This window comes from Zalophus californianus, chromosome 6 (assembly GCF_009762305.2).
Source record: "Zalophus californianus isolate mZalCal1 chromosome 6, mZalCal1.pri.v2, whole genome shotgun sequence".
Classification (NCBI taxonomy): domain Eukaryota; kingdom Metazoa; phylum Chordata; class Mammalia; order Carnivora; family Otariidae; genus Zalophus; species Zalophus californianus.
In genome coordinates, this window is record NC_045600.1 from 124,637,083 (window position 1) to 124,663,818 (window position 26,736).

The 26,736-nt window shown below is 47.0% G+C and overlaps 1 protein-coding gene across 2 annotated transcripts in view; it reads left to right on the plus strand.

Moving 5' to 3' along the window:
- The window catches only part of OTUD7A (OTU deubiquitinase 7A), a 386,803-nt gene that overhangs the window by 347,822 nt on the left and 12,245 nt on the right, over positions 1 to 26,736 (plus strand). For both annotated transcript variants that reach the window (XM_027571864.2, XM_027571865.2), the window contains exons 10-11: positions 1,285 to 1,412; positions 3,938 to 4,087. In XM_027571864.2, coding sequence (XP_027427665.1) covers positions 1,285 to 1,412; positions 3,938 to 4,087 — 278 coding nt within the window. The remainder of the gene's footprint in view (positions 1 to 1,284; positions 1,413 to 3,937; positions 4,088 to 26,736) is intronic.

A 26,736-nucleotide genomic window follows, 5' to 3' on the forward strand; every position in this document is an offset into this window, starting at 1 on the left:
ACTTAAAAAAAAAATAGGTACAATAACAACAAAACTTCCCAGGTCCAGGGCGCCTGGGTGGCTCAGTCATTAAGGTCTGCCTTTGCTTCGGCTCAGGGTCCTGGGATCGAGCCCCACATCGGGCTCCCTGCTCTGCCAGAAGCCTGCTTCTCCCTCTCCCGCTCCCCCTACTTGTGTTCCCTCTCTCACTGTGTCTCTCTCTGTCAAATAAATAAATCAAATCTTAAAAAAAAAAACTTCCCAGGTCATTGATGCATTCCTGAAGAGTCACAGTTTTTGTTCTAGAAGTAATTCAAGGAGTTAGCTGTGGGCTATGAACGTACAGCTATTTCCCCAGGCCCCCCACCCTGGATTCTCCAGCAGGGCCTCACTTGCTAGCTCTGGCCCTACCTGCTCCAGTGCTCAGAGACCTCCCTCAGTGAATCCTGGGCATCCTCCAAGTGCTCCAGAACAAGTCCAGATGCCACCTGAGGGTCTTGTGTGGGTGCTGCCACCTTGGGTGGCACCATGGATGCTGCAGAGGCCCCATCAAGCTGTGAGCTCTAACTCTCTCGTCTCGATGGGCTCTTCCCTTGGGGTGGCTGGATTGTTGAAGAACATCAAGGCTACAGTCTTCTGTCCAAATATCTTGAGTCTAAGTGAATGCATTTCTTGGAGCCAACTCTTTCCCTGAGCCTCAGACATGATTCAGGGGTGTGGGCTGTGGAGGGTCCAAGTAGCCTGGGTCAGAGTCGCTCCCCTCCTGGTCTGAGGATTGAAATCCAGGTCACCTGCTCACTGCCCTCTTCTGTTCTAGGGGGAGTGTTTCCTAGAAAGGCCCCAGATCTTTGTAACAATGGACCCCACCAGCCCACCTGATGTGCACAGATACACTTGTGCTCCTGATGAGTAAGGCTTCAGCTCAAGCTGCTGGACATAGGAATGACCCAAAAAAGGAAGCCTCCATCCCTCCTGCCCCCACTGCTTCCTTGTTAAATGCCTCCAGATAATAAGTCCCCATGTCGCCACGTGTTCTGGGTGGGCTGCCTCTGTCGCCAGGGGGATCTTGTCTTAAAGGTGGCCAGCAGCCATCACCAGAAGCTTCTCTCCCATTGTCCCCTGAGACCACCACAGGGTGGGGGTGAGGAGCTGGGTCTTGTGTTTTTGCCATCAGTGGGTGGCATGGCAGGGAGGTGGCCTCCGTGGGCCTCAACAGGCAGGGTCCATGGAGGTAGGACCTAGATGGAGGGTGTTGTCTTGAACATCCCCCACCCTAACTCAGGCTTGCTTTGCTTTGTCTCCTAGTGTGGACAACTCTGAGGACCCCGTGTACGAGAGTCTAGAGGAGTTCCATGTGTTTGTCCTCGCCCATATATTAAGAAGACCAATAGTTGTCGTAGCAGATACAATGCTGAGGGACTCAGGTGGAGAAGGTAAGTTGATACAATAGTAAAACAGCCGTATATGACGCATGACGCAGAAAACATAACATCCCAATTAAGGAAGAGACAGCCTAACGTATGAGTTGAGGATCCCAGAAAGCCACAGAGCCTTATTCAGTATGGATGAAGATTGCAGTATTTCTCATTTCTCCTCGACCTGATGTGTTTCTTTTTCTTCCCCAGTGGCAGGAGGGGTTACTCTTGGTCACCCACCCATCCATCTAGACTTTGTGTCAATGGCAGGTGGCCATGAGAAATCTGTCTGAGTAACAGATGGAACTAAATCCAGAGGGTCTCCCACCCGCCACCTGTGTGCTCAGAGTGAGGCAGGGAGCCCACACCCCTCCAGGGCAGGCCTCATCCCAGGGCCACCAGCCACTCTAGTCCCCTCCTACCCTCTGCAGCCTATGTGTGTCAAAGGGGAAAAAAAGACAGAAAGCATGAAGTCACAGGGCAGAATTGGGACTGGAGAAGAAGGAAAGGACAGCAAGAGCTGCTTATCGCCTGCCCCCCGCCCGCCGAGAGCCAAGCACTGGCTTTCACGGCCCCTTTGCACGTGCCCTCTCCCTCAGCCCTCCCCACACCCTCCCAGAGTGGACACTGAAGCCCAGAGAGGCTACACAATGTGCCCCAGCCCTCGACTAAGGCCTTGGAGGAACCAGGCCAACCCAGGGCAGCCTTTCTGCCAGAGTGAGGGGCAAGGCCACTTGAGAAGTCCATGAGGCAGCCATGCTACCTAAGGAGAAGGAAAAGAAGAGGGGCCAGGGAAGGTGGGCCAGAAAGGTCACCCCCAGTGCAACTGCCGCAGCCTCTCAACAAAACTCCCCATTTCCAGCCCCTCCCACACTGTTTTCACCTTCCCTTCACTTCCATTACCAGCACGAGCCAGTCCCTTTCGGCACCATGTTTCCCTTTCTTCACTTCTTGAAAAGGTCTCCTTGCTAGGCGAATGCCAGACAGTGACTTATCCCTCCAGCCTAACTTAAATTTAAACCAAAGCCTTAACAAAAGTCGTGGGCCTTCCAGAGAGTCCTACCAATCAGGATGAGGGTCTTCATGCTAAATCACAACTGCCAAAGCAGACCAGTGGGGCCACGGCTGTCACGGTAGGAGGGAGCTGGGAGCACATTGGTCTTGCCCAGCGCCACTTCCCTCCCTGTGCAGCCCAGCGACAGGGGCTCCTGCGGTCTTCAGCCTCTCTGGGAGCAGAGGCAGGCCCCTCACTGGGGTCCCTGGGCACATGAACCTGTACCCATCAGATCCCACAAGGCTGGGTCCATGCTTCTTTCCATCCTACCTGTGCTCAAGAGTACAGCCCTCTTGAAAGAGGACTTACCCCACCTCTCAGCCCGTGGGCAGAAACACGACCAAAAATCAATGTGGTTTTTTTTTTTTTATTATGTTCAATTAGCCAACATATAGTACATCAAATAATGAGTAAAAATAAAATAAAAAAAGAAAATTGCACAGTTAGGAAAATAAAAAGAAAATTACATAGTATTAAGACCCAAGTGATCTAATACTGGAGCCCACATTCCTCAATATATGCTTATTGCTTCCAATAAAAGATTTTAAAGTAAAAGAACAAAAATAAAACTTTTTCAGATTGTTCGGGAAAAAAAAAAAAAAAACCAATGTGGATAAAGCAGGGTGAGTAGAAGGAAACCTAAGTGTTCCTCAAAAGCCTCACGGAACTGATTGTTGTTGCATTCAGCTCACAGAAATACAGTGAGTGAGTCCCTGATTCCAAGGCCAAGAGGCAAAGTTCTTTATGATTAAAAAGCATATGCTGTATCAGGGCAGATATTTCTGGGAGTTATTCTATTTCAGTGAGGGTTTAAGTCTCTCTTCTCCCTCTTTGATGAGTAAGGGAATGAACATGATTATGTCCCAGTTGCTGAAGGAGCCAATCCCCATCTCTCATTTCCCATCTGACTCACAATTTGGTTCTGGAGTTTTCTGGTTGGTTCCTTTGGACTCAACAGAAGAGCTTCTCAAAATATAGAACAAGCAAGCAAGGATTTTGTTCTGTATACAAATGCTTCCGTGAATACATGGGGAGGAAGAAGCTCATCCAGAAAAACCCAGATTTCCCGGCAGTCATCAGTGGATGTCATTGCTGACCATTGTGAGTTCTTGGTCACCTGTGCAGGTCTCAGGACAACAGGCTGTCCCTGGGAAGATTACAGCAAGAAGCCCTCAGCCCTGTCCCTCCTGTTTCCAGGGCACAGCCTGACAAGAGCCAGGAGGACTCTGCCATGGAGGCAGGAGGGCGTAAGAGGTTCCCTGGGCATGCATGGGACCGCAGGTTTCATCCCACTGGTACCTGTGAGCCTCACCCGTTGTCAGGTGGGCAACACCCAGCTTACTGCCATGTGGATGGAGCAGCTGACACCTAAGGCTATGGTCTGAGACCACCCTCCCTTCCCTCTGCCCCACCACATCGTGCAGGGTGGTCAGGGATGCCACCCATGTACCCTTCAGGCTCCACAGGCCCTCACCATTTCTGTCCACAGCATTTGCTCCAATCCCATTCGGAGGGATTTACCTGCCCCTGGAGGTGCCTCCCAACAGATGCCACTGCTCTCCTCTGGTTCTTGCCTACGATCAAGCGCATTTCTCTGCCCTTGTGTCCATGGAGCAGAGAGATCAACAAAGAGAACAAGGTATGCCCGCCGCCACCTGAGAGACAATGTATAGGGTAGGGGTGGGCATCGGAGGGCACGGGGAGGCAGAAAGTGGGGTCCTCCATGGAGAGCACACCCACGCACAGTGAGGGGTTTTGTGTGTATATGGCATGTAAATGGGTATGTATGTATAAATGTTATCATTGGAAATAACAGTGTCAAAGACAACTCTTAATTTAAAATACAAAGCAAATTAATAATTCCTACCACACTTAAAGAGCCTTTACTATTTTCCCCTTTCACGTGTATATATATTTTATGTGGATATAATTCATCTTAGAGGTAATTTTTTTTAAGTCCCTAGAGCAGGGGTCAGCAAACTATGGCCCACTGCCTGGTTTTGTAAATAAAGTTTTATTGGAACACAGCCACATTCATTCACTGATGTATTATCTGTGGCTACTGCTTTTGCACTACAAGGGCAAAGTTGAGTAGTAACCACAGAGACTGTGTGGTCTGAAGAGCCTGAAATATTTACTGACTAACACTTTGTGGAAAAATTTTGCCAAGTTCTGCTCTAGAGTAAGCTTTTGAATCAAAACGTTGATATTTTCTCTCAAACTATTACAACTGTTTCCCACAAATAGTCATTTCAGTGCTGCAGACAGGCTCTCCAGGCCAGCTGCACAGGCTGTGCACTGCACAATTCCAAGCCACCAGTCAGACATTCATGTGGAGCCTGTCTTCCATCAGTGCAATATGTGTCTTTGCTGTGGAAATGGTGGGATTCTGACTGGAATGGTTGCTGTTTCCTCGCGTTAACTACTGACTAGCTGAGGGAAGAGGGGAAAACTCATCCTCTTGTCACTCCTGTTTCTGGTTTAGACAGAGAATCCCCCAAGGGACTAAAAGACAGGCAGGACTGACGTCCCCGCCTTTGGATGTGGTCTGAGGAAATGCGTGGTGGCCAATCAGGCAGCGATGTGAGTCCCAGAAGGAAAAGGAAAGCAGGGTTGCTGCAGCTGTAATGGGAATATCAGATCATTTTTCCACATCATTTACAGACATCTCACTTGGGTCACAGAAAGCAATATTTAGCCGTGAAGGCCTGAGAGGCATTTCTGCCTTTTTTGTAGTCTCTCAGACTTTTGGCCTTTGTGGGTTTCTCAATGCTTACCACAGCCCTTGGGCAATGTGGGGGGCCTTTTTCAGGCCCTGGGATCCCAGCCAAGATCTAGGCCCTTCTGTCCAGTCTCCCCAGAGACTCTCTGCGGTTAGGGAAGATGAAAGTCCCAGGTCTGACATCTTCAGTTGCTGAGCAGGGGACTCAGATGGCCAGTCCCCTCCTCACAGAAGGCATTGAGCTTTCTTCCAGGCCTTCTAGATACTGCTTTTTGGTGTTTCAAGGTGAATAGGCAGGTGCCCTTCTATAAAAGAATGAAGGTGGAAGGGCTGTCACTTGACTTCTCTCAGGGGAGTGTTGCAGAGGTGAGAGTAATTTCACCTCTGACAGCTTACTTTTCCCAAAGGTGAGTTTTGGTCCCAGTCCTTCGTTCTGTGTGCCTGTGCCTTGGGCTGCTGCAGCTCCGCCCACTGGGTTACTCCTCAGAGCGGTGGGGGTCCCTGCCTCCACTGTTCTCTTGTGGCCAGCGCTGCACATTGACCCATCCAGGCCCCACGATCCACTGCAGAGCAAGTACTCCAGTGCCACCTTCTGCACAAGCAGAAGCAAAGCACGTATAAGTGGCTCCCACCGGCTGGGTAACTTCTGTGCAGCATGTCAGACCCTCATACATTTGGAGAGAACACAAATGCTCTGCAGACTTTTAGGCTTTAAGTATTGCTAGCAACATGTCCCCTGTGCCACCCTTGTCAAGTTAGTGACCTTGCTCACTGTACCTCATATCAGCCTAAAGTTCACTGGTCCTGCAGCATTTGTTTGGGGGCCAAGGGTTAGTTCAGTAAACGCATGGAAAGCACCTGTTACATTCAGGTTTGGGGGCCCCAAAGATGACGGCATCCCTGCCTTAGGGTTCTCACTACCTTGTAGGGGAGATCCCACCAAGGCGGGATATACACCAAGCAGGTATGAGCTGCATTCAGGAAGGGAGCAATTATTCCAATTTGGAAGAACAGACAGAGAGACTAAGGGAGAGGTGGGTTAGAACTAGTCCTGGAGGCTGTGCGTGATGTCCAGAGGCTGCTAAGGGACAGACTAGGTCTTAGCAGAAGTGCTGGGCTGCTGAACGAGTGTCACTGTGGTACAGCAAGCATATGCTGTAAGAGTGTGGGCATGGAAAGGCCTGGGCACTGCTGCTGCTTTGTTGTGTGGCATGAGGGTTGCTGTGGGACCTCCCAGCCTACCTCCTGTCTGTCGGCCAGGGCAGTAACACCCACCTCCCCGGATGCTGAACCCGCTCACCTTCCCTGCCCTGCCCTTGATCCCCTCACCCCCACTGAGGGACATCCCCACTTAACTATGAAGTGACTGTTGCAGGACAGTCCCTCCATGCACCGAGGTCCTCAGTGGCCTTGCGAGTAATCACTAGGAAACAGCATTGCCTATCCTAAGGCAGACCTGTCTCCTGATCCTTCAGTGTTGCTTCAAAGATAAACCTAAAGGCCTTGACTCTATCCCTTCCTGACCATCGTTAGTGCCCAGTGTCCCGCTCAAAAGGATCTGTTGAAGGTGGGAGGAATAGAGAGGACCTGTCAAGGGAGCCATCACCAGAGGAAGCCAACCCCCGGGCTCCTCAGGGGTGCTGTCCTGCTTTCCTGGCCTACAGCAGAGACTGCAGGGGCCTCTTTGCAAATACCAGATCCTAGCATTTCAGTTATTACTGTTGCCTGGTAGTTGGGGGTACTGGAGAGAAGCTGAGAGGTAAGGAACCCATCTAAGGAACAGACTCAGCCTCTCTTCTCAGCCTTTATAATGCCAAGGAAAATGGAAACAACCACAGAAAGCCATGCTATAAGCCCCTAAGGGAAGATGTGTCCTGAATAGCACTGGGCTGCAAGGGCCTCACAGGGGAAAGGGGCCACTGCCACCTCTATAACAGGGAGTCCTTCCTGAATTGGGTTGTCCAGGGCTGGCACAGCTGCTCTAAATGTTCTCAGGGATTCAGGTTCCCAGCCTCTCCCTGTTCCACCATTATTATCCTGTGGTTTTAACCTCATAGTCACAAAATGGGTGCTGCCACTCCAGCCATCACATCCAAATACCTTCTCTTCATGAAAGTTTAACTTTTCATTTAAGGGGGAAACCTTCCCCAAGGACCTGTGCTGGCCTCTTGATAACCAAAGCTGAGCTCCACGCCTGCAGTTTCCCAGCTGCAGAGCAGTCCAAGTAGGGAGTACAGCAAAGGAAGGAGGGGGCGAGGTGTTTGGTGGGGGTTTGGTGAGCCAGCTCTGAATCAGGGGGCAATGTGATGTTTTAGCAGTTCCATCTGGATTGTGCTCTTTCTTTCAGCAGTGATGAGTACCTTATATCTGGGGAAAGGCAAAAGTGCAGAAAATGAATTCTTTCCAACTGGGCCCCCTTGTCTGGAAATAAATCACTGTTGGCTGTTGGACTCTCAATCCCCTAAAAAGCCATGGTGCATGAGGCTATCAGTGCCCCACTCCATAAAAGAAAACCCATTCTCTTTAAGTGCAGGGAGATAAGCAGGCTGTCCTGCAGCACCACTCAATTCTTTTGAATCTCATGGTGCAGGGGCAACCACAGGTAAAGGGTGGTGCATGCTCCATGCTGTCCTGACAGTGGTCAGTGCCCACAGGAGGGGGAAGCATTGGGGGTCCTGCTGCAAGCCATACCTGGGGCCAGGCAGCTGACTAGACAGTCTTGTGCCCCCCCACATCTGAATGCCACCTGGCAGTTTTGTGTTCAGAGGCTTTCTCTCCTCAAGCACTGGGCCTGTGCCAGGACCCTCTCAGACGGGAGAGCAGCCCTGGACCCATGGCCTTCCAAACCCTTCTGAACTGAGAACGTGGCCAGGCACTAGGGCTTCTCACTCCATCCTTAGAGAAAGTCTCGGTATCTCTGTGCTTTCAGGCTGCTACTCTGCCCCCAGAGAGCACCTTTGTGGAAACGAGAAGATTTTGCAGATGCTAAAGTCACCACCCCAGCTAGCGTCCTTGCCCACAAGGATAGGCAGCTGAGGGAGAGGAGATTGAGGAGATTTAGCAGGAAAACCATCTTTCTCCTCCCTGGCCCTGTCCTGCCATACCTCTCTTTCCATTCATAGGGCTCCCTGGTGCCCGTTAGAACCCCTTCAGCTGCAGGTAACCAAAACCCAGCTCAGGTGGCATAGATAGGAAGGGTGTTCATTGTCTTCCAACCACCTGGAATCTGGCAGGCCCCATGGGACAAGTGAGGCACTTGTCTAAGCCCCTCCGTCCCACCCTGCAGCCTCCTCAGCTTCCATGCAGGACAAGCCACCGCCACCGTCCCCAGCATCAAGCAGGTCCAGTTTGCCCCCAAACGCCTGTGTCTGAGAGCAAGGCCAGATCCAGGGTAGGAAGTATACACAAAGATCCCAGAGCATCTTGTCCTAGAAGAAAATAAGACATCCTCAGAAACCACCAGGGTGGTGTTAGAAGGGTTCCTGGGCTGAGTGGGTAGGATAAGAGGGAGTGAGCAGCAGAGCTGGAATGGGCAGCCATGACAAAGATTCTTCAGTCCACAAATTCATAATGATACTCAGAGAAAGGCTCACTTATCGCCTCTGCAAGATGCTTTGGAAACTGGTCACACATAACTTTGGAAACTGGCAAATCGCAGGAAAGGATCAGCCTGAATCCCGCATTCCCTCAGTGAACTGGTGAGGGGACTTTGCTCTGAGTTGAGGTCTCCCCGCGTATCATGAAGGGAGAAGCAACAGCATTGTTAAGGGCTGACTTCATATGTTGAAGTCCTAACCCTATTCCTCAGGATGTGACTGTATGTGGAGACTGGGCCTTTTGAGGGGTAAAGTAAGGTCATGTGGGTGGACCCTAATCCACCTGACTGGTGTCCTCATAAGAGATTAGGACACAGACACACGCAGAGGGAAGGCCACATGAGGACACAGGCAGGAGACAGCCATCCACAAACAAGGAGAGAGGCCTCAGAATGAAATCCCTGCTGACACCTTGATCTTGGACTTCTAGCCTCCACAACCACGAGAAGGTATATTTCTGTTCTTCAAGCTCTGCAGTCTCTGTTGCTTTGTTATAGCAGCCCAAGCAAACTAATAAAGATAGAATGAGAATACCAAAGTCTTCAAGCCCAAGTGAATGGATGAGTCTAAACACAAATCAGCAAATACAGTAAAACATGGTTAAAAAATTTTAAGTGTATTTTCAGAGTTTATTGGGAGCAGCTAACAGTTGTGCTTATTCTCAGATCTCTTGGGATCTCTTTCCCATGTGAGACCTTGACCCATTAGCAGTGTCCCAGATGTTTATAGAAGATCTTTTCCTCCCAGGCCACTTACCTGGAAGGTGAAACCCAGCTCTGATCCCCCACCCCGCCCCCTCTCCTGACACACACACACACACACACACACACACACACACACACACACACACACACACACACACACACACACACACACACACACACACACACACACACACACACACACACACACACACACACACTGCCCTGCGGGGTGCCCAGCTGGGTGCCTGGGTGGAAGCATTACAAAGTTTGTGACTCACTTCTGCTTCCACTGAGGACCAGTCAGATTCATCTTACTTTGGCTTCCAACCCAGAACCAGAGCTAATGGGAAATAAACAGTGGAGCGGAAGGTGCCTTGCACACCTCTGACCTGCCCCCTCCCCATAGAACCGCCGCGTCCAGGATGAGGGCATGTCGGAGCTGGGAAGAAGGTTAGCCGGCCCAAAGCACCCACTGCACCCCACACAGGAGGGACTCACACAGGTCACCTGGCCCAACCAGCAGATGGGGCTTGAACTAGATGTCCTAACTCCTACCTGGGACTTCTTCAAACTCTGTTTGAAATGTTTTTTTTAAAGCAAAGAAAAGGAAAAAGAAAATGCCTACTGGAACTTCTATAGAAGGTAGAAAGGAAAATGCCTGCTCACTGGTGAGAGACCAAAGTGTGCTGTGCTTCTGCCAATCTCCGGTGGTCTTGGTCCCCAGGAGGAGACCAGAAGGAGAGATATGGCCTGGGGAATCCCCCCAGTTTCCTCTCCTGTCCCCTCACCATCAGGCCTGTCTCTTCCCACAGCCTGAACCCAATGCTGGGGGCAGAGAGGTTCTCTCTCACATCACACGTGGCTGCCAGACAGATGCCAACCAGAGTCAGGTGCATGGAGCAAGGGCAGCGTCAGCAGGAAGACCTAGCCATGGCCCGCTCCCCACTTGCAAGCCGTGCATTACGCCTCTCTTTGGAACTTCCTTTGCTCTGTCCTGATATCCTTCCTGACTAGAGTGTTATGACCAATAACTGAAGGATTTGATTATCCCAGGGCAATTCAGATAGTCAGCTGTCACTCAGTACATCTGGGTGAGCATTGACTGTGCAAATGCTACATGGGAGGTGCAAAGATCAGGCAGCACCTACCCTCAGCGTGTGCACAGTCACATGGAGAAGAACCTTGAGACCAAGAGAACCCCAGGGATTCAGCTCAGAGGGGAGAGATGAAGGTGCCGCCCAGAGGAGGTGGCATTTTGCAGAACAAACCATGTGGCAAGCCCAGCAGAGCCCACTTTAAGCAGGGATGTGCACTGGCTAGCCCTGGCCCTGGCAAGAAGCCCCCTTAACTCCACGGAGGAGGCCCAGGTGTCCAGAGCTGAGAAGGAATTGATGTGTGCTCTGGAAGGCTAAGGATGAGAGGGCATCACTAAGAGGAGAAGAGAAGGGGAGGGCGTCTGGTGTATACAGAGCCCAAGAGACCATTCAAAGAGCAGAACGTCTGGGTTCAGTTTATCCAGTCTGGACATTTCTGGCTCAGTTCATCGGCATCACCTTCTTGACCAACAGATGGTGCATCCATCAGTAGTTGACTACGTGTAGATGAGCTCCCTGGCCCCTCAATACCCAAATGCCTGTGTGGAGGGATCCTAGGGCCCATTATAACTGATGGCGGACTTTTTAAAAAGTAATTTTCTGCAAGCTGTAGTTGAACCAGGGCCCAGCAGGTATTTGGAATGTGGCTAATCCTCACAACTCCACCCCACGGAAAGAGGGCAACCCACTGGTGGTCCCACAGAGCAAAGGGCAGGACTGCCACTTACATGTTTGAGGGCATGAAAGCCCTGCCGTGGGTTCCAGGCATTCTGAGAACCAGATCTGGCCCATGGTCAGGGGGCAGGCTGTGGGTGGCCCCCAGCTGTCTCCTGCACAACCCTGTGGACCTGAGCTGCATGGATGTTCTTCAACAAATATTACCTGAGAATGTTTATATGATGGCACACCACCCCAGGAACTTGTGACTGGGAGAGTTAAATGGGCTAACCTGGTATAATGAGTACGTGGCGTTGGATTCCTTTCTCACCAGGTGACCTGGGCTCCTACAGAGATGGCTGAGAGGCAGCCACTATGAACTCCAATGCCAGGTGCCCCAAATTCAGGCACCAGTGTCCCCAGCCTGGAGAAGAGCCCAGGGCTGGCATTGATGGGGCTCTTTGTCATGCCCCCAGTGTCCCCTCATGCCACACAGGATGCTGGAGCAAGGGAACAAAGTCCCAGCCTGTGCCCTTGAGTCACATGGCATCTCAGCCAGGAGAGGGACATGGAAACCACATTGACACTCCAGTTTCCAGCATGAGATCAACGTAGGAGGCTCACAGACCACAGTGGGGCCGGAAGCTCAGGAGCAAGCGGCCCAGACTGCAGTCTGAGTCGGCTGGGAGGTGGGAGATGTGAGATTGGGAAGGTCAAGCTCCAGGACACCTGCTGGTCCCCCCACTGTCGAGTGTGGTTATCACACAGCCTCACACAAAGGGCACCTTGTGGAGGGTGCTCCCCAAGACCTCCCAGCACCCCAGGACAGAAGCCAACAGATACAGTCATCACAGGCCCCAGCGGGCAGCCATCTTGTCCTTGTGTCTCAGGAACAATGTTCTAGGAGCCTCAAAATCAGGAAAAAAATGTATTCTAGGCTGTGACATGGGGTTCCTTTCTTCCCATCATGCACTTCCTCCTGCTTGGCCCAGCATGTCTCATCTGTGTGTGCAAGCTCCTGAAGGCTTAAAAATGCAAAAGGCATTCGTTAAACCTCCCATCTGTCTTCCCTGTTGAAAGGCTCTGCTCTTAGAGCTCTTTCTGCCTCACCTGGGCCACTCCTCACCCACTGCTCAGGTCAGCTGCCTTCAAATGCAAGAGTCTTCCTGTGTCCTGCAGACCAGGGTTGTTCTTGGGGAGAGGCAAGGGCTTGCATAGGGAAGGTTGGGGGCTGGAGAGATGGGTCAGGTGTGGGCAAGTTGAGTGTGCGAGGCTTTTCCAATCCACTCTAAGACTTTTAAAATAAAAATGATGTGTCCTTTCTTGGTAGCTTCCATATCCATGCTTTCTCCAAGAGAGGATGTTAGTCCTTTGCCCCACGACACCCTGGACCCTGGTCTTTCAGCTTGCAGGGAGGATCCTCCGGGGCCCACAGGCCTGACACCTGTGGGCTTCCCTGCCACCACATGTTCAAATGACTCTGTAAAATTCGCATTGGGGCTGGCTCTGCGCCCCATAGTCACACCAGGACTTGCATGCACTTACTGTGTGCAGGTGCCATTCTAGGTCCTTGCCAAGGACAACTATTAACTACCCCCCCCCATTTTCTATCCACACCTGACAGAGGAGGAAACTGAGGAAGGGTGGACCATCCCTGCTCCCCAGGGAGCAGTTGGAATTGATGAAGGGTTGCTAGGACAGGTGGGATGGTGTGGCCTCCAAAAAGGAGAGCTGACCAAAGAGGGTGGTCATCGGGGAACATGCATCTCCCAGAGAGGGGTACAGGAAGTGGTACCCCAAATCAAATCTTGCTTGAGATAAACCAGCATCTGGCACCTGGTAACTCGGGGCTATTCTTTTTTTAAAAAATCAATATATAAGGTAATTATTTAAATGGTTTTTTTCTTCCTAAGTGCAAACAACCTGAGGGCCTCTGAAACATATCCAGGGGCCACAGAGAATTCAAGGAACTCTGCCCTTGTCCCTTCAGGCCTCCCATTCAGACTACCTAGAAAGCAGTATACTGCAGTCTCTAAAAATCCCACTGGTCACAGATGGAGGGGGGATGCCAGTGTGAATAAGGACATGGGCAGCAATGCTCATGCAGCCATCAGTCAGCTCCACGTAACTAAGACCAATGTTTACAGATTTTGCTGTTCATTTACTGGAAACAGAGACTCGGTACACCCCAAAATGTGATATTTGCAGGAAAAAAGTGTTTGCAAAGAGCAGCTTGAAACTTTATCTCTTGCCACTTAGAAGCAATATACCATATTTATAAAAATGAGTCATTTGGGGATTTTGTGGAGCCAAACAGAATAATCCCACATAACAGTTCATGAAAGCAGTTTTTAATCTGTATTCGATGCACAGCTCATAGTTAAATTCAGTGTCAATCTATATTTCATTATTGCCCAAACCAAATAGAGTCTAACATTTCCCTTCCAATCTGACAACAAACCATGCTTTTTCTTACAGGATTGGTCTATAATCAACAGCATCCATCTGTCGTTAAGTAAAAATTTCTCTTCACATGTTATGACTATTAAGTATCCCATTTAAATGAATTTTATAATATAATTTTGTAAACATAGTAATCCAAAATAAAGTGATTTTGACTCAGTCACTTTATCATATTCCAAATAAATTGGCCTATCTGTGCACCTATCTCAATACAATAATGGAGAAAATATGGAACAACCCACCAGTTATAGGACATTATAAGAATCAAATAAATTTATAGTAGCAAGAAGGCTTTAGAAACCAGAAGGTGCCTAAGGAATGCAAATTACCTTCATTGTCTTTCCAATTAGCCTCCCTTCTCTTTAACCACTTTCTCAATTTGCAGATTACCACTGAAAGATAAAGCTCAGGGTAGGAGGAAAAAGCACAGCTTTGCTTTCCCCCTGTGGTCTGCAGCCAGCCTCACTGGACTGCGAGCCACGTTCCTTTGCTGTTCTTCCTAAAGCCCAGAGTCCAGCCCCCGAGAAGGAAGCCCCTGTCTGCAAAGGCCCCTTGTTAAAGAGAAAGAGGAAGAAGAACTGGTGTGGGGAGCATCTAGAATTTTAGCTCAGACCCCTGCACCTCAGGGTCTGAGGACTAAACAAGGGCCATTGTTTTTAGCATTGGTTCTTGACCCACAAACCCTGCAAAGAGCCACCAGGTAACCAGGATCTGCAAGAAGGATTTCAAGGCTATGGAGCTCTGTCCTTGGCTTCCAAAGGGATACTAGCTACGGTCAACTGTGTGGAAAGAACTGGCCGAGGGTTTTTGACTAGAAATCCCGAGGGCCTAGAGAGACAAGAAAGCAGGAATGTGCCCTGATATCATCTCCCCACTGATGAGCCCTACCCTGTCCTCTCCTGAGCTCCACAGCAGGCCAGGCAACTGGCTGCCCAGCCATGCCTTCCATGGCACATGAAGAGCACTCCCCCAGGAGCATACCAGCCACCATTTCCCTTGACTCCTGAATCAGCCCCAGCCCCATCTGCACATCATGTTGCAGGCCTCTCCATCAGGCTGCACTGGGCTCTTTGTGGACCTACAGGTACTATGTGTGGTCCTTGGGCATGTGTTGCTGGAACACTGCTCCCTACCAAACCCCCCTCAGAAGAGGGGAGAGAAGCAAAGCATGGGGCACCTGTCTATCTTGTCCCCCTGGACGTGGGGAGCAAGCTTTTTGGTCAGCCAGCATGACAGCATGAGAAGACCCTGAGGTCCATGTCTGGTGCATGCAACCAAGGACACTCACTGGGGGGCTGAGACTGTCACCACTCATCCTGGGTGTTCAGGAGCCCAGAGGTTGAGCTTCCTTAGCCTGAGCATTTATTTGGCAGTACAATTCCCTGAATTCCAATCTGCATTTTTTCCAGTTTTGTCTGAGTCCATTCAGGCTGCTATTAAAAAAGTACCATAGACCGAGTGGTACCAGACCGAGAAATGTTATCTCTCACAATTCTAAGATTGGAAGTGCAAGATCACGGCCCTAGCAGATCCCATGTCAGGTGAGGAACCTCTTCCTGGTTTGCAGGTGGCTGCCTTTTCTTGTACTCACATGGCAGAGAGAGAGAGAGAGACAGAAAGCACGCTCTCTTGTGTCTCTTCTTACAAGGGAACTGATCCCAGTTATGGGGGCTCCACCCTCATGACCTAATCACCTCCCAAAGACCCCATCTACAAATACCATCACATTAGGAGTTAAGTTCCAATATATGAATTTGGGAGGACACATTCAGTCTATAGCAAGTTTATTCCATAGACTACTGACTAAGCCAAAGACCCTATCTACATATAAACGTTAAGCTGGAGAATTTGTGTCTGCGACCTGTGAACTTGGTACCCTGCCCAGCTCCAACTTCATGGGGCTGGCGTCTGCCTTAAGGGCAGGATATCACCCACCATCTGACACAGCCCCTTTTATCCCTAAAGGGAGTTGTACAGGAGAGAGCCCAGCCCCCCAGGCAGAAGCCGGGCCGTATCTCCCACTCATCCTCTACTTTCCAACACGCTACCTTTAGCCTGAGCTCATCATGTAACCCACGACCGGAAAGCAACAAGCAATAGCCAGCACATACAATCATTTTATGATTGTTTTATGTGTTTGTTTTATGTTCCTAGCATTACAACCTTGGTTGGCAGAGCTCTGTGTCCACAGAAACAATGGGTGACTGCTCACCTGTGCATCTTGGACCTGCTTCACAGAGGCAAAGACTTTTTGTCCCCAAGTGGTGGGATTCTCACTCCCCATGTCCCTCCTCCCTTCACAGTGCCCCATCATAGGAACCAGATTCCATCTCAGGAGGATATGGGCTGCAAGTAAGAGAAAACACTCACAATGACACAAAGAATAAAGAGGTTTAGAGTCTCATGTAATGAGAAATCTGATGACCAGCAGTCAGTTGATTTGGGACCTGACACTCATCAAAGACCTGGGCCCTTTCTGTCTATCCACTCTCCTTGGCTTGTTGCCTTTTGTCCCATAATTGTCCCTCATTGGTCATATGACTGCTGTAGCTCCAGGCGTTATATCCTCACGTAAAACATGGAGAGGTCAGAAAAGAGCCTGGCCCTCCTTTGTGTTGCTTTTAACTAGGAATCTTCCAGCTGACTTCCTCTTACATCTCATTGAGCAGATTTCATTCCAGACTTTGTCTCAGAAGTCACAGACAAGAGGAAAATGAGTCAAGCATGAATGCTTTAGAGCCCTCCTGATAGTCCCAGGAGGTGGGGTCTGCGAGTGAGGACAAAGGGTGGGCTGCACTCCCCCATGGCCCTCAAAATTTCTGCGTCTCCCAAGGCATTTTCAAGAGTCCACCATAGCAAGATACCTCTTAGATGGGGGATTTATCACGCTTTGCTTTTCATTTTGCCTTTTCCCAAACCCCGCCCCCCATATACTACCTCCTTTGACTTTCACAAAACCCTGAAGTTAGTGAAAGTGGGACAAAGGTCATCCCCAGTCCTGCTCCCTCTCTTGACCCACTCAATAGGGCTGCGCGGTAAACTGAAGTCCTGGGCTCCTTTCTGCTACAGCTCACAGGTTTTTACACTGGGTTTGGTAGATGGGCTTCAGAGATACACCGACCCAGCCGAAGCTATTCACAAAATTGTGAACATGCATAGCAGATAGAAGCACTCAGTAAGTAGAAAAGTCAATTTATATATATGTAAGTTTATAAGTGTGTGTGTGTGTGTGTGTGTGTGTGTGTATTTATAAATGTTGCAGACATACCTGAACCATTTTAATTGAAAGCACAAATGTACCTTATTCCTCAGCTTCATGCTCAGAGGTGAAGGACAGGGACTCTGAGATCCAGTGGCCTGAGTTAAAATCCTGGCTTGGTAACCACCTGGATGACAGGATGGGACAGTTAGTGCCTCTGGGCTTCCATTTCCTCTTCTGCAAGGTGGCTCCACGGATCACTGGGATCACATGAGTCAACTCCATGTAGAATGTGCACAGTAAGCACTAGACACCTTTTGTTGTTACCATCTTTCTAGTGTTGTTTGTTTTTGCAGGTGTCATACCTCTAATGTGCCTGCTACCAGTTCCCCTTTAACTTCTCTCAAATGGAGCGAAGCCCATGCAAAGTGTAAACTCTCCTGGGCTCTTACAGTGATTATTTCCAGTCTTTCTTGGCTCTCTCTTTCACACAGTGGTGTACCAGGATGGGTCAGTGGGAGCACCCAGTCCCAGGGTATACAGTAAGGAGGGGCACTGTCTAGAGAGAATTTTAAAACAATAAAAAAACCAACTCAAAGTTGGAATGTTTGGCATCATCACCATGGCCTACAATTCTAAACAATATTGGTGCTAGAAACCCTCCCCATTGGGACAGGCTGTTCCCACTGCCCCACCTGTGGTCTGCCAGTGCCTCCTACGTACACATAGTTCAGCTTGCCTTCCAAGAATCCATTTGATTTTCATAGAAAGCCTTCAGGGGTACTTAATGTGCCAAGAACCTGAACTGTATAATGATAGCAGCAGTGTGGCCAGGCTAAACTGGAGGGGACAGACACAGCATGGTGTGCTCACAGTGACCCAGCACCATCCACCAAGGGCCTGAACAGGCAACACTAGGGGCAGCCTGCTCCCCAGGATTAGAGTCCCTGGTGGTACCACATATGACCAGAGAAGATGGACAACTTCGTGGTAACCTGAGGTCCAGCCACTAAGAGAGTTTCTTCAGGGGACATTTTACTGGGGAAAAGTTCTGTAGGAAAGAAACCTTTGCCCCATCAGAAACCAGTGGGCAGTTTGGAGTGTGAGGCTATGGGTGGCTCATCCACCAGGAACTAACCCCTTCCCTTGTAGTAGTCAGAGGTAAAGGACTGCCATTGCTTTGCAGATCAAAGTTTCATGAAGCAAATCCTAATGAAGTGGGTCTGATTTTTCCCAGAGGTACAAGAATGCAAAGTCTTTGTCCACCCAGGGACTCTACATCAGGCTAACCAGAGACTGTTCACAGACAGAGAGCAGAGCTGTGGCTGTGGTGGGAGTTGGGAGCAGGGAGAGAAAGGGGACAACAAAGATTGCTTTTTGGAGGGTCCCTGTTCTTCATCATTCAGATCCTGAACATCTTGAAGCCAGACATGATATCTTACTCATTTTTGTGTCTGTAGCATCAAGACACCTGAGAGGTATTTAATAAATGTTGAATGAATAAAGAATGAATAAGATTAGATTTTCCCAATGAACTAACTTTAGGTAATTCAGAGAAAGGCAGTGTGACATAATAGAAAAAAAAAAAAAAAACCTGTACATTGTGGAGTAAGGCAGACCTACATTTAAATCACAACTTTAACTTTGGCATGGGCAAGTGATTTATGTACCAGAGCCTTCATTTCCTCTTCTGGAAAATTGGAACAAGAATCCTTTAACTGGTGAAAGAATTTTAAATAATGAATATAGAGCTCCTGACATAGTGCCTGGTACTTATCCATAGGCAAAAATATGAACCTGAATCTAAGTCTTAATAATACAAAAATTAACTCAAAATGAATCATAGAATAAATATAAAATGTACAACTATAAAACTTCAAAGAAAATATCCCCAGGACCCAGGGCTAGGCAAAGAGCTCTTAGCCATGACACAAAAGCATGATCCAAAAAAAGGAAAAACTGATGAATTGGACCTCTGTTCAATAACAACAACAAAAAAAAACAAAACAACACAAATGAACAAAACAACAACTATTAAGAAGTGAAAAGACAAGCTATAGAGTGGGAGAAACTATTTTAAAACCCCATATCAACAAAGGATTTGTATCTAAAGTATACAGTGAACTATCAAAATTCAACAATAAAAAATAACAAACAACCCAAATTAAAAAAATGGGGAAAAGCCATGAACAGACATCACTGAAAAGGAGATACAGATGGCAAATAAGCACACTGAAGGATGTTCAGCATTAGAACCACAATGAGATATCACTACACACCTATCAGAATGACTAAAGTTTTAAAAAGTGATAATAACAAATGCTGGAGAGGATGTGAAGCAACCAAATCTCTCACATGTTGCTGGTAGGGATGTAAAACTCTAGAAAACAGTTTGGCAGTTTCTTATGTGACTACATATCACTTACCATATGACCCAGACATAGAAGAAAAAGTAATTGTATCCCAAAGAAATGAAAATTTATGATCACACAAAAGCGTATACCAAATGTTTGTAGTAGCTTTATTGGTAATAGCCCAAAACTGGAAACAACCCAAATGTGTTTCCTGGAAAAAAAAAAAAAAAATGTCTTTCCTGTGTGAATGGTTAAAGAAATTATGGTACATCCATACCATGGAATCCTGCTCAGCAGTACAGAGAAATGAATATGGTAACAGGCAATGACTTGGGTGGATCTCAAAGGAATTATGGTGAATTAAAAAAGTCAATTCCAAAAGATTACATACTATATGATTCCAGTTATGTAGCATCCTTGAAATGGCCAAACGATAAAGATGGAGTACAGATGAGTGGTTCTGTTAGTCATGGATCTCCAGAGAAGCAGAACCAGCAGGATATACACAGATATATATATAAGAAGAGATTTATTTTAGGAATTGGCTCACACAATTCTGGAGGCCAAGAAGTCTCACCATCTGCCTGCCATCTGCAAGCTGGAGAACCAGGAAAGCCAGGGGTGTATTTCAGTTCTGAGTCCAAAGGCCCAAGAATGGGGGCCAATGGTACAATTTCCCATTGCAGTCTGAAGGCCCAAGAACCTAGTAGCATCAATGTCCAAGGGCAGGAGAAGCTGGATATCCCAGCTCAAGAAAAAGAGCAAATTCCTACATCCTCCACTTTTTGTTCTGAGTCCTGAATGGATTGGATGATGCCTGTTCACATTGGTGAGGATGATCTTCTTTTCTCAGTCTACCAGTTCAAATCCTAATCTCCTCCAGAAATACCCTAAATATGTTTTACTAGCTATCTGGGCACCCCTTAGCCCAGTCAAGTTGACATATAAAATCATCCATCACAGTGGTGAACAAGGATTAGGGACAGGAATGAAGTGCTGAAAGGAAGTGGGTGTGTTCATAAAAGGGTAGCACGAGGGACCCTTGCAGTGATGCAATCATTCTGTATCTTGATTGAGAGCATTACACAAATCTACACATGTGATAAAATTGCATAGAACCAAATACACATACACACACACACAAATGAATGCATGGAAAATTTATACAATCTGAATTGTAGAGAAAGACAATTGCAGAGAAATGGAGTGTACCAAGGTCCATATCCTGGCTGTGATATTGTACTCCAGTTATGCAGGATGTTAACTTGGAGGCACCTCGGGGATGGGTGCACAGATACCTCTGCATTATTTCTTACAACTGCATTTAAATCTACAGTCAGCTAACAATGAAGAGTTCAACATTCTAGAATGTGGTCTTAAGGTATGATAAACGTGTACTGACTAGCAGGAATATTAACAGCTTAAAATCATTTAAAAGCCTACTCTCCCATTTATCCTAACTTCTTAAAATATGAATTTGGATAATCTGTTGTTTTTCGTGTGTCTTTTCCAAGAAACAGCTTTTGATTTCGCTGATTTGTCTATTTCTCTTTTTAGTTTCATTGATTTCTGCTCTAATCTTTATTATTTCCCTCCGCCCCACCTTGAGTTTAATTTGCTTTTTTTTTTAGCTTCTTAAAGCAGAAATTTGGATTACAAACTGGGGACTTTTCTTCTTATCTAATATAAGCATTTTAGTGCCATAAATTTTCCCCTAAGCACAAATTAGTTACATCACACAAATTTTGATATGTTGTATTTCCATTTCATTGTATTCAAACTATTTTTGTAATTTCCTTTGAGACTTCCTCTTTGACCCGTGGATTATTTAGAAGCATGTTGTTTAAGTTCCAAATAGTTGAGGAGTCTCCAAATATCTTCTGTTATATGTTTATAGTTTTATTTACTAATGGTCTGAGAACAAACTTTTTATGATTTCTATTCTTTTAAATTTGTAAGGTGGGCAAAGAATGTGTTCTATCTTGGTGAATATTTTATGTACCCTTAAAAATAATGTGTTCTGCTCTTGTTGCATTCTATAAATGTCAATTCTTTCAAGTTCTCTGATGATGTTCAGGTCTTCTGCATCCTTGCTGATATTCTATCTACTTATTCTGTCAATTACTAAGAGAAAAATGATGAAGTCTCCAACCATAATGGATTTGTCAGTTTCTCCTTTCATTTTTGTTAGTATTTGCTTTTAGTACTCTGAAGCTCTGTCATTAAGAGCATGCACACATGTAGGACTGTGATGTTTTCTTGGAGAACTGATCCTATATCATTACATAATGTTTCTCTGTATCTTTGGTAACAGTCCTGGTTCTGGAGTCTACTTCGTCTGACATTAACAGAGTCACCCTAGCCTTTTTATACTTAGTGAATATCTTTTAACCTACCTGTGTCTTCATATTTATTTATTTTTCCTTTTTTTGTTTTTTTATTTAAATTCAATTAGCCAACATATAGTACATCATTAGTTTTTCTGTCTTTATATTTAAAATGAATTTCTTGTAGTCAGTAGAATTGAGTATTGCTTTTTTTATCCATTCTGACAATTTTGCTTTTCTATTGGTATTTTTTGACTATTGACATTTAATGGTAATAATCATATGGTTGGATAAGTGAGTTTTGGGTTAAAAAGGAGCCATTTCTTAATGGCTCCTTTTTATCTCCACTATTGACTTACTATGCCTCTATTTTTCATTATTAGTGATTTCCCTAGAGTTTACAATAAATATCTTTAATTAATTAGGTTCTATTTTCAAGTAATATCCTACTTCATGTATTGTATAAGGATCTTATGACAGTTTATTCCCAATCCCTCCCTCCCATCCTTTGTGCCATTACCATCAAGCATTTTACTTTTACATATGCTATAAATACATAATACACTGCATCTCTCTTTACCTTAGTCTCTTAGAACAATTGAAAGGAAGGAAAATGAATTTTATTTTCATATCATTTATTCCACTTCTTTTACTTTTCATTTTGTTATGTAAAATCCAAGTTTCTACTGGTAGCATATTCCTTCCCCTTAAACAATTGCCAATTTCTTTTAATATTTCCTAGTGCAATATATATACATCTTTTTTAGTGCAGTTCTGTAGGCAATTAATTTTTTTATTTTTGTTTGAGAAAGTATGTCTCCTTCATGTTTCAGAGATATTTTTTCTGGGTATAGAATTATGGATTAGCAGTTTTTTATTTCCGTGCTTTAAAGATGTCACTCTAATGTCTTCTGGCTTACCTGTTTTATCATGAAAAGTCTGCTGTGTTTCTTATCTTTGTTTGTATGTAATGTGTCTTTTTCCTCTTGCTGCCTTTATGATTTTTGCCTTGGGTTTTAAACAGTTTAAATATGCTAAGTATAGGGATATTTTTGGTGGTGCTGGTGGTGGTATTGTTTTCCTGCTTGGTTTTTCCTTAGCTTCTTGGCTCTATGGTGGTATTTGTCATTCACAGTGGAAATGTTTGTCAGCCATTATTTCTTTAAATATCCCTTGTCTTGGGTTCTCTCTGGGATTGTACTTACACAGATCTTAGGCTGTCTGGTATTGCCCCACACGTCTTGGGTATTCTGTTGTGTCTCCCCCCGCCCAACTCTTTTTTTTCTTTCTGTGTTTCAATTTGGGTAACTTCTATTGACCCATCTTGTTCACAGACTCTTTTCTCAGTTGTGTAAAGTGTACTGATCAGCCCCTTGAAGTCATTCTTCATCTCTCTTACTGTGTTTTTTCATTTCTAGTATTTCCATTTGATTCTTTCTTGTAAATTGATTCTCTCTGCTGGAGAGAAATTAATCATTAAGTCTTGCATGGTATCCCCCTTTTCTATTAGAGGATTCAACTTATTTATCAATTATTCTAAATTCCATGTCTGAGAGTTTCAATACCTGTGTCATATCTGAGTCTGGTTCTGTCAAATGCTTTGTCTCTTGTCAACATGTTGGGGGAGGGGAGGTTCTTGTCTTTTCTTATGCTAGCAGTTTTCTGTTGAAAGCCAGACATCTTGAGTAGGACAGTAAAGACTGAGGTACATCGTTTTGATTCTTGGAACTAAGTGTGCCTTACCTTTTGCTAGGTCTTTAGTGTGGGGTTTACATCAATCCAGTCAGGACTTGAGGTTGGTTTTGGTTTCATTGCTGCTTTGGTTACCCTTAGTGCACTCAGCCTTCAGATTTCACTAGTGATATGTTGTATTTTGCCAGAAGGTTTTTCTCGCTGTCTGCTTCACCCTTTCTTCAAATTCTTGTCCCTCTTCCGCTATTACTTGCAGCTTGTTAGCCTGGCTGTGAAAATGGGAGCAGGAAGGGTGATGTTTTTGTTATTCTAATTAAGCTTCTGTCTTAGGAAGGTATTGTGTCCTTGGATCTTGAAAAGGGAGTGACCTCCGCCAGCTGTAGTTCTGGGCTCAGCATGTGTTCCTGCCCCTCCCCCAGGGAAAAAAAGGGTTTTTTTTATTTTTTTCTTATTTCCTACTTCCACCTCTAGCTTTACTGGGGAAAGACCCCAGTGCCCTAAGGCCAACAGTGTTTGTTGCCCTGCCCTCCCAACTTAAGCTTTTGTTCTTTAGTATAGATAGGAGAGAAAGATCTATGAAAGACACTTTCTCCGAATTCTTGCCAACCTTATGAGCACCAGGTTGGGTCCCATGGAAAGGGGTCTACAAGTACATTTGAATTTCCCTTGTATCTGTAGCCTCCAGGGTTCTAGATATTCTTTCACTAGGCTACATTCTTCCTTTACCAATTTATTAACCATTTTTAGCTGAATTCTTTTTACTGCAGTCCAGCTGAATCTGCCCCAGGGGAAGTCATGTCTATTTCTCCTTTATTCACCCAGCTGTCCTTAGATTTGGGGTTAGCTAGTTGCCATGTGACTTCTGCTCTCTAATGGGTTAAAGGAAAGTTGTGTATCTGCAGTTTGTCTAGCTTGTTGTTATTGTTGTAATGATAGCACCACACTCTCCTGGAAACAGAAACCAGAAATGTCCATTCATTTTTGGAAAATAAGTACTGAAAGTATGTCCAGGCTGGTTTGAGATGGTGTCTGTATGTTTTCAGGTTAAAAGATAGGAGATCATTTTCAAGGAAAGAAAGAACTTGCAGGCTTATTTTGAAAAGCACTTGCTGTTCCTGACATTGCCACCAGAGGGCAAGCCGTCACATCATTACATGTCTCACAGGGTGAGGCCAGGTTTCCAATTGGGAAAAGTCAATGTGTAAAGTGGGAAGCAGAGGCATCCAAAGCAGCTAATGCTTGCAGGTAGGGCCTGTTCTCAAGGCCTTCCTGGACTGTTCAGCTACGGATTGGGCTCTCGGTCCCTCCAGCCCTGGCCCTCGCCCACATAGCTGTACCCTCTGCAGAGAAGATGCCTTTTGTGTTGCAATGTCCCAAGAACCTCTCTGAGTACCTGACCCCCTACCCCACTAATATTCGTGCTGAGAGGCTGCCAAGACCCTGCTAGGTGGTCAGGCTGTAGCAACTTCAGATGAGTCCAACCTTCTGCTCAGCAGGGGGCAGCCCAGGGAGTCAGTTCCAATCCAACCATTGAGGATAAAAATTCCCAGGAGCCCCATGGTAGGGAATTGAGGCTGAGGGGCATGTAGATCTGTACTACTTTAGTTGGTTTACCTGGAACAAACAAACCAAAATCATAGTGAGAAAAGTTTGGTTCTCATGCAAATAAAGTCTAAAACAGGTGTTCCTGATTGGCAAGCAGATCTTCTCCAACTGGGGGAGTCAGAAGCTCACCCCTGCCATGTTTTCAGCATACAGGAGGATGGGGAGGGGTGTGGGGAGAAGGCTGCCCACACCTAACCACACTGCCCAGCAACTCCCACGGTGCTTCTGCTCTCATGCCCTCTGTGCAACCAGGCACCTGTTAAGTGCTGGGGGCTAGGGAGTGTAGCTGTGCTGGGCAGACACCTCCCAATAGCACCCCTCCCCTGGGAAGGGAGTGGACAGCCATTCCCAAATTGCCCAAGTTGTACCCACAGTCATTATTTCAAACAGATTACTGCTCTAGGACAATATTTTCCAAATTTGCATGATTTTAAAAACTACAGAGGATGCTTAATTAAAATATAGTCCTTGGCTCCTTTTCCTGGACACTCTTGTTTGGCCATCTGGACGGGGGCCTGGAATCAGTGCTTTATCAAGCACCCCAGGGAGCTGTGCTGCCCTAGCAAGTGTCAACAGAAGGATTCACTGCCATCCCCACCCCTTCCCAGTGGATGGGAAGCCAGGCCAACTCTCTCTCTGCCTTTGTGTTGGGTTGTGGAATTGTTGGACAGGCTTCTGGGCATGGCCCAATGGAGGCAGGTCCTGAACCAGCCCTGCAGCCCCTCCTCCCTGAGTGTGACTACCCTGCAGCTCAGCCCTGGGAGGGGATGGCCATGTCAAGACAGAACCCAGTTGCCCTTGACCAACCAAAGCAGAGCACAGTACTGCCAGTCCCCAGCCACTTTAAACAGAAACACCACCCCCCGCCCCAGCAAAGTAGTGTTTCCTTTATATGGGAGTAGAGGATTATTTGTGCTCATATTTTCTCCTTAGCAACACTGGAGGGCAGCAGTGAGTGGGCGTTTGCAATTTTTTATTAGAAAGTCCACTTTTAATGGTATTCAGTCATAGATTTTATTTACCTATTTGCCTTTTTGCCTTTTTGTTCTTGCCGTGACACCCTTGCCATGAATCATGGGAAATGACACCAGGCTCATGGCCACCAAGGGGCGGGGAGGAGGGAGGGGCAGAGTGAGGAGGCGGAGGTAGGGTAAACCCAGGGGAGGAGCAAGCTGTTCAAGCTGTTCTGTTCTCACTGGGCACTGGGTCCCAGAGCAGCTCGGAAGCTTCTAGCAGATCCAGGCAAACCCTGTGAACACCCCACTCCGCCCCAGCCTTTCTGAGATGGGCCAAGAAACTCCCAGGTGGGAGTTTCCCTCAGGAGTGTTTGTGGTGAATGGGTCCCTGGGTGAGGTCTCTCCTCGCTGCAGTTCCCGCCTACACGTTACTTCCTCGGAAGCCGCCCCGACCCGCCCTAGAAGGGCTTGCAGTAGCTCCCCACGAGTCTGCTGTTTACTTTTCAGGGTACTTAACACCACCTGAGATGATGAGATTTTGTTGTTGTTACCCGTGAGCTCCCTGTGGGAGCTCCCACCCAGCCCCCTCCCCGAACGGATGCAGAATTATTGAATGAGCTCACAAAGGAGCAGATGGGCAGGCAGCCCTTACTTGCCTAATTTGCACACCGTGAGGTGACCAAGAGCCCGGCTTGGGTCCTTCCTCCGAAATTACAGAAACAGCCACAGCCTTTTTTGTCTGCTGCCCAACCGCGGTACCTGCCTTCTGACAGCCCCAAGTCGTTAGCAGAGTGCCGGTGATGTCTCCAGCCGCTCTTCCACGTCCACAATTAAATACCAAGTATTCTAAACTATCAGTAGTGGTTTTGACACCTGTGGTCTTAACGCTCCTGCTGGCACAGATGGTCTGTGTTCGTCT